The sequence below is a fragment of the Daucus carota genome, chromosome 5 (genome assembly GCF_001625215.2).
Source record: "Daucus carota subsp. sativus chromosome 5, DH1 v3.0, whole genome shotgun sequence".
NCBI classification, from domain to species: Eukaryota; Viridiplantae; Streptophyta; class Magnoliopsida; order Apiales; family Apiaceae; genus Daucus; species Daucus carota.
In genome coordinates this window covers 15,357,088-15,363,619 of record NC_030385.2, presented here as the reverse complement: position 1 = coordinate 15,363,619, position 6,532 = coordinate 15,357,088, and the positions used below count along the sequence as shown (strand labels likewise).

General features: G+C 32.1%; 1 protein-coding gene across 1 annotated transcript; it reads right to left on the bottom strand.

Annotated features, from left to right (window-relative positions):
• Window positions 1–4,076: 4,076 nt before the first annotated feature.
• On the bottom strand, window positions 4,077–6,220 carry LOC108222023 (NAC domain-containing protein 37). The gene is made up of 3 exons (XM_017395903.1): window positions 5,908–6,220; window positions 5,500–5,771; window positions 4,077–4,816 (listed from the first exon to the last, which is right to left on the bottom strand). Exons 1-3 carry the CDS (start codon window positions 6,083–6,085, stop codon window positions 4,244–4,246), a joined length of 1,023 nt encoding a protein of 340 aa, XP_017251392.1. The 5' UTR covers window positions 6,086–6,220; the 3' UTR covers window positions 4,077–4,243.
• Window positions 6,221–6,532: the final 312 nt, after the last annotated feature.

Genomic DNA, 6,532 nt, shown 5'->3' with positions numbered 1-6,532 from the left:
CTACCCCCTACTACAGTAAGATGATTAACTTGACTAGCCCAGTGAGGAGGGGCGGAGTCTTCTTAAATATAAGTACTAGTCAAGAGAATTAAATCTGAATATGATGAAGGCATATTGAATTAAATTTGCAAAAGTTCGATGCCATTGAGGTTTTACAAGACAAAATATGTATTAGTATATACTTTGATTTGTGATTAGTCTTAAATGACTTATAATTCAGAAACTTTCGAAATTATTGTAATATGACATGATACCACTGTATTTTATTACTTCATCCTGCAATGACACATTGGTATTCTATTGGTAGCTAGTGCTTAAACTGAACATGTTTAATTTTCTTGGCATCTCTGTGAATGACAAGGGTTCGCATATGATTACATCTTTCTAAAGTTTCTATGCAAGCTCTTGGACGGAAAGGAGGTTGCTTGCCCCTTTTCATGTTTATAAAATCTTATCCTGCATGAAAAGTACATTAAGGATGCGCTAGTTGCTGCTATGCGTGCCATCATATGAATTATTGTTATTGTTATGTTATAAAGAAGCCCTGTTTAGTCAACCAATATACTGATTGTCATATGTGCTCTTTCTCATCTGCGTATTTTTATAACACATTAATGTTTTCTCACATCAGCGGATGAAACCCCTTTAGCTCTAAACTTTTGGTTGGCCTATAAGCTGACATTATGTATGTCCCAGCCGAACCAGAATAGCATGTTAAAATTCAATCTGGTGGCCAATTGAGTGAAAATGACATTGTTCTGGAACTCTGCAATTAATTTCAACTTATTTCTCTAAACTCATTTGTTGAAATGTGATTGGCTTTCTTACCTGACTTAAGGTTAGAAATCATGACAGATAGCCAGATAGGTTAGACAAGCCCTGTTTTGATTAATCAATACTTGCTCTTTTGGCTTTGTAGTAATTTATATCATCAAACTCTGAATTCATATGGTGGGATATTGGTGGAACATATCCAGTAATTATGCCACCAATATATAATTAGCGGAGAGATTAATTAGCTAGACCAGTAATTTTTGATGTAGTGTCATAGTAAATATGATGAGACATCATGTGTTTAAACTGGAAAGGGTAATGATTTGTGTTAGTATGACTGGTAAATACAGAAACTGTAAATTGGGTGATCAGTAGGTATTTTCATTGCAGTAGCTAGTTGTTGAGAACCTCTATGGATCTTCAGTTGATGGGGAACCACTGTGTAAGAACTAAAACTGAGATGGTTCCAAGATAATGGAGCCAATGATATCCTTTTTGAGATTTCTGCTAATGCTGAGATATATGCATGGTCTACATAGCTCCAAAATGTCTGCCCTTCTTTTATACAAGGAATTGTTTAATGTTCGGATATTACAAAAAGGTTATTCAACTTTTATATATCTTCTGTTTTATGACATAATTGTACTAGAATTTGATTGAATATTAAGTACATAACATTTTACAAGGGTAATTAATTAAATAAATATTTTGTTTGTAATAGGGTATGCAAGTATGCAACTGGTGATATGTGGTAACATGGTCAAGTGTTGTATACATGGAGATTTAAGGGACAAAGCATGCAGAACAGGAGCCATGGTGCTTGGCGCATGCTAGACAATCCAGGGGCCCACATTTCCATATACAGGTTCCCAGCTCTCATACCAGGCTCATTCTATATACTGTAGCTAGCTGAAACATATGATTAAAATAATTTCATGTCCTTACCAAATTTTCGAAAGAGAAACTTCTTTTTCGCATGTTATTTTAATATTCCTCCACAAATATTTGCTTTTCACATCTCACCACAGTATACATACAATCTGTTACTTTGCATGGATATATTTTCCTGAAAAGTTGAAATATATATATCTTCTGCCTTTCATACCAGAAACTCTGTTGTGTTATATTACGTCAAGAAACTCTGTTGTGTTATATTACGTCAAGAATATAGTTACTGATTTGATCGAATTCTCCAGTACTTTAGCAACTCCTTCTTTATCATTCTTTTAACATTTGCACAGAAATATGTACATTCTCTCTTTTTGTCGCCTTTTTCTTCCTGTTTGACATAGATAGTTTGTGGGTTTGTCTTCACAAAGTATGTGTACTGTCAGAGGGCCACTAATTATCAGTTCAGGCCCTGTTTAGAAGAGTGTTCTCAGTGACTTTTTAGAACTTCTATAAATAATTCCTAGTTTTGTTTTGCCCACCAAGAACTTGACATAGAGGAAAACAGATTGTTGCTACATAAAATAATTTATCGACTACTCAAAGATATAAAAAATGTTCAAATTTTATAATGTTATTACGAACGTCTAGTTTTATAAACAAATGATGTTTATTTTTCCATTGCCAAGAGACATTTAAAGTAGAACCTTAGTACTGAACATATGGATCAGTGTAATAATAATATAATATACTTGCGGTTTTAAACAGAGTAATTTACCCTTTCCACCCCAAAGATTTAAACATTTTTTCGATTTCGTCTCAAACAATTTTTTTTTTTTCAATATGCACCATAATGTTTAAAAAACGCTTCGACATGCACCATTTTGACCATATTCGGTTAAGTTTACTGTTAAAGTTAACGGTTGTAGGGGTAAAATAGTAATTTTGTAGACTTCCTTCTACTGATTCTTTCCATACAAAATTACTAAAAGTGTTTATTATATATTGAAAATGAATGATATATTTCTAAATAAATAATAATAAATGATAGTAATTTATTTACGAACCTTAAAGATCAAATATAAAATATTATTATATATAATACTCCGTCCATACCATTCATTTTTTTACGCACGCATTTTAAGTCTCCGATTTAGTATAGCTTTATAATCTATTTTTGAAATTATCTTTTTGTGAATAAATTTTTAAACATTATATTTTTTCTTCTGAAAAAAAATAAGTTTAAAATAATTTATAAAACTATACTTAATCAAGTCTTATAATATTGGTGCCGAGTACCCGTCAAAATGTATAGAACGTAGTGGGAAGGAGTAGTGAGTGATATGTAGTGATCATAAATTATCATGTTAAATCAAATAACTGAATTTTTTATAATTGAAACAATATAATAAATTTTAATTTTCACAAACATTTGAAAATTTATAAAAATAATATACTGTTTATGTGAAAAAAATTGATTTGAGAGTACTGTTTTTTTCGATGAATGAATTCAGAGTATGTAAATTAATGCGAAATTTATTTGTTATTGTTATTATGGATTTATAAAGATATTTGACATAATTTATTTTTATGTGATAGGCAACATAAGATTATGTACTTTCTTCAAAAAAAAAAAGATTATGTACTATATATGATTATTTTCATTATTTACGTAATAATTCTTGAAAATGTGCAAAGCTTTTTTTAATTATAAAAGTGATGTTTATTGAAATATATATAATTCAATCAATTATTACGATAACTTAATGGATTTATATTATTAATTTTAGTGCAGTAAACTTTTCTTCACATTATCGGAATTACTATCTCTCTGAGCTATTGTTTGACATTGTTCTTATAGTTTTTTGCTATAAATCAAGCAGCAACTTTTAACTTCTGATTTTAGAAAAAGTAGGCTCTCCACATTTTTGTAAAAATTGTTTTATAATTCAGTTTTGACAGAAATGTGTCATAAATTTCACTATTAAATGAAACATTATTTTTTATAGTATTAACTTGAATTGCAGAGATTAAAAAAATTACCAACAACTAATTCCTACAACAGAACCTTTATTATTATCCGCATTTTTTCTGACTGCACTCAATTATATCTAAAAGCAAAATTGATAATTAGTACATGAATTCTATCTCCCATTTCTAAAATGATATACTATAATTAGTATAACAGCATAATTAATCTTCTACAAACAAATTATATATACAAATATATTAACTATTTTGAGTGGAGGTGTTTGTATATGAAAGAAAAAACCTTGACATTTAATAATAATTGTATACAATATTTAGTTAATCCCAAATATGAGTTGAGTAGTAAGTGATGTATATTTCTCACGAAACTCTTCTATATAATCAATATGCTCCTAGCCGAAAATCACAGGGATCACAAGGAGGGCTTGTAAGAAGAGAAATTAGAGAGTTTTCACTGATTAAAGTGATATGATTACAGAAAATATATGGTCTATCAACTCATATATACAAATACATCACAATATATGGTAGTTTGTATTATTATCACTGCTGCAATATATTTCAATGATCAGAGATATGCCATATGATTCCATCAATCTGAGTTGAAGAACTCATTTAACTTATTACCATCTTCACAAAACTCACTCTCTAGCAACAGCATTGCCATCTCCGAGTTGCTCACATGCCCGCCAAAGCTTAAAATTCCTATGTTTCCATCATCTACTCCTTCATATTTCTCCTCCTGACTCAGCTGAGAAGCAACAAACTTATCAAGATCTCTCCAGTCAGTAGACACTTCAACGGTACTGTCATTTTTGGACCGTTTTGTCCGGTCCCCCTTATGATTTTCTGATGCCAGTACTGAAACTGATGAGCTTGTTGGCCTCTTTGTTGACGGAAGAGATGGGCTCTGTAGTTGTGGAAGCTGCACGAATTGATCCGATTGTGAAAAGGCCAGTTTTTCTGTGTCCAGTAGTTCTTGCTTGCACATAATATTCTGCCTTAGGAAACCTGAAGGCTGCCTTGTCATATAATCAAGTGAATCAACAACTAAGTTGACACCGCTAGGCTCATCATAGAAACTCATCGACTCCCATGCTTGTGTGTTCTTTGTTTGGCTTGTTGCTCGTTTCTTAAATGCTCGACACACTACCCACCCTTCTTCCTGCAGAATTTCCCAGTTCATGATTTTTAATAAAATTTGTATTCAGCTTCAGTAGTCGAGGATCTTATCACATTAGAAATGCTAGGTTGTTTATTACAATCACTAAAAAGATTAAAAACCAATAAATCAAAGGCAAAAAATATATGTTGGGTATCTATGGTAATCATTGTGAATGTAGTGGAAGACCGGATGATTTTGCCCTTTTCTTGTAAAGATCAAGTCAGCATAACCAGGAAGGACAAGAGAGTGCACTTCATAAGGTTTAAGAGGAATAAAGAGGAGTCAAGTTGTGCATGTATACTTGAATATCTATACCTATAGGTTTACCTTTTATTGTTGCCAAGTACTCGGTATTGTATAATTCTACTCCACTAAATATTACTAAAGGGAAACTAAATTTTATGCAACTAAAATTTAAATTCCATCCCAAGTCCAAATTCTTTGTGCAGAAATATTGCAGATCGAGTTCCCTCAAAACTTATAAAGTATATACAATGAAATCTGAAAAGCTGCAACTTACTTTGCCTTTCAAGGACCGTTTTTCTTGTACTAACGACAACAATTTCTTGTCATTAATGAGACTACCAGCTAGGGATTTAGAAAAGCAAAGTTTTAGCCATATCTGAGGGATGCAAAGTAGAAAGCTAGCTTGTAGAATATATGGAATATAAATAGTTAATTACCTGTGGAGGAGCATTAGGGTCAGACTCAAGCCTGTACTCATGCATGATCCAATCAGATTTCTGTCCATTTGGAGCCCGGCCTTTGTAGAAGACGAGGGTTTTTCTCATACCTATGAGTTTGAATTTCTCATACACGGCCTTGTCTCTGCCGGTTGCCTTCCAAAACCCGGCTATGGTTGCTCGATTCGTCCTCGTCCCTGTCGGATACTTCTTATCTTTGTGACTGAAGAAGTACCACTCATTTTGCTCTTCATATCCGATTCGGCAGCTCTCTGCACATCATTCATCAAAATTTATCATATGTTTGAAGAATCATATGCTAGATCAGTACTACACACAATTACTGTGCAAAAAACAGAAACCCTAGTAAGATTAGAAGAGATTTAATAACAAACTTGATGGACATACCTATAAGATCCCAAGGCTCGATTTTGTAAAGATCAATCTCCTTGATAACATCTAGATCAATTTTCTGCGACGCGACCTTTTTCCGGAGATAATACCCTACGAGCTCTTCATCAGTGGGATGAAACCGGAAGCCTGGTGGGACGCAAGGTTCAATTGTGTCCATCATAGTATTATTCATTCTACTGCTTCTTCTGCTGCATCAATTTCAGTACCACCACTATCATCAAGAATGATAACTTCTGTATATATAAATGTCCATATGCATGATGTGAGTATATATATATAAAGCGTAAGAGAATTGAAGAAAAAGTTAATTATGAGCCCTACTAATAAAATGGTGACAACTGTTATCATATATAATCATCAACTCATTTGGTGGTATGTAGCACTCAATTTGAAACAAAAAAAATCAAAAATAAATAAACGGTGTTAAAAACTTGAGAAAGAGAAGACAATCGGTCCAGGAAAATTGTTTATTAACAATATATATTTTTTATATTTTATTGATGTAAATTTTTTTAAATAAGTTAATTTTCAATTGATATACATCATATATGTGATGTTTGGCCGGGTGTAAAAACTCGACTTATGAATTTACAAGTTTTAAACGCTTATTTGTACCGTT

Bases quoted from the DNA above. Each gene is read 5' to 3' on its own strand.
- LOC108222023 (XM_017395903.1), bottom strand. From the start codon at position 6,085: ATGAATAATACTATGATGGACACAATTGAACCTTGCGTCCCACCAGGC. The intron at 5,772-5,907 runs GTATGTCCATCA...AATGATGTGCAG, and splicing joins CGAGCCTTGGGATCTTATAG to AGAGCTGCCGAATCGGATAT. The intron at 4,817-5,499 runs GTAATTAACTAT...GAAATTCTGCAG, and splicing joins ACCCTAATGCTCCTCCACAG to GAAGAAGGGTGGGTAGTGTG.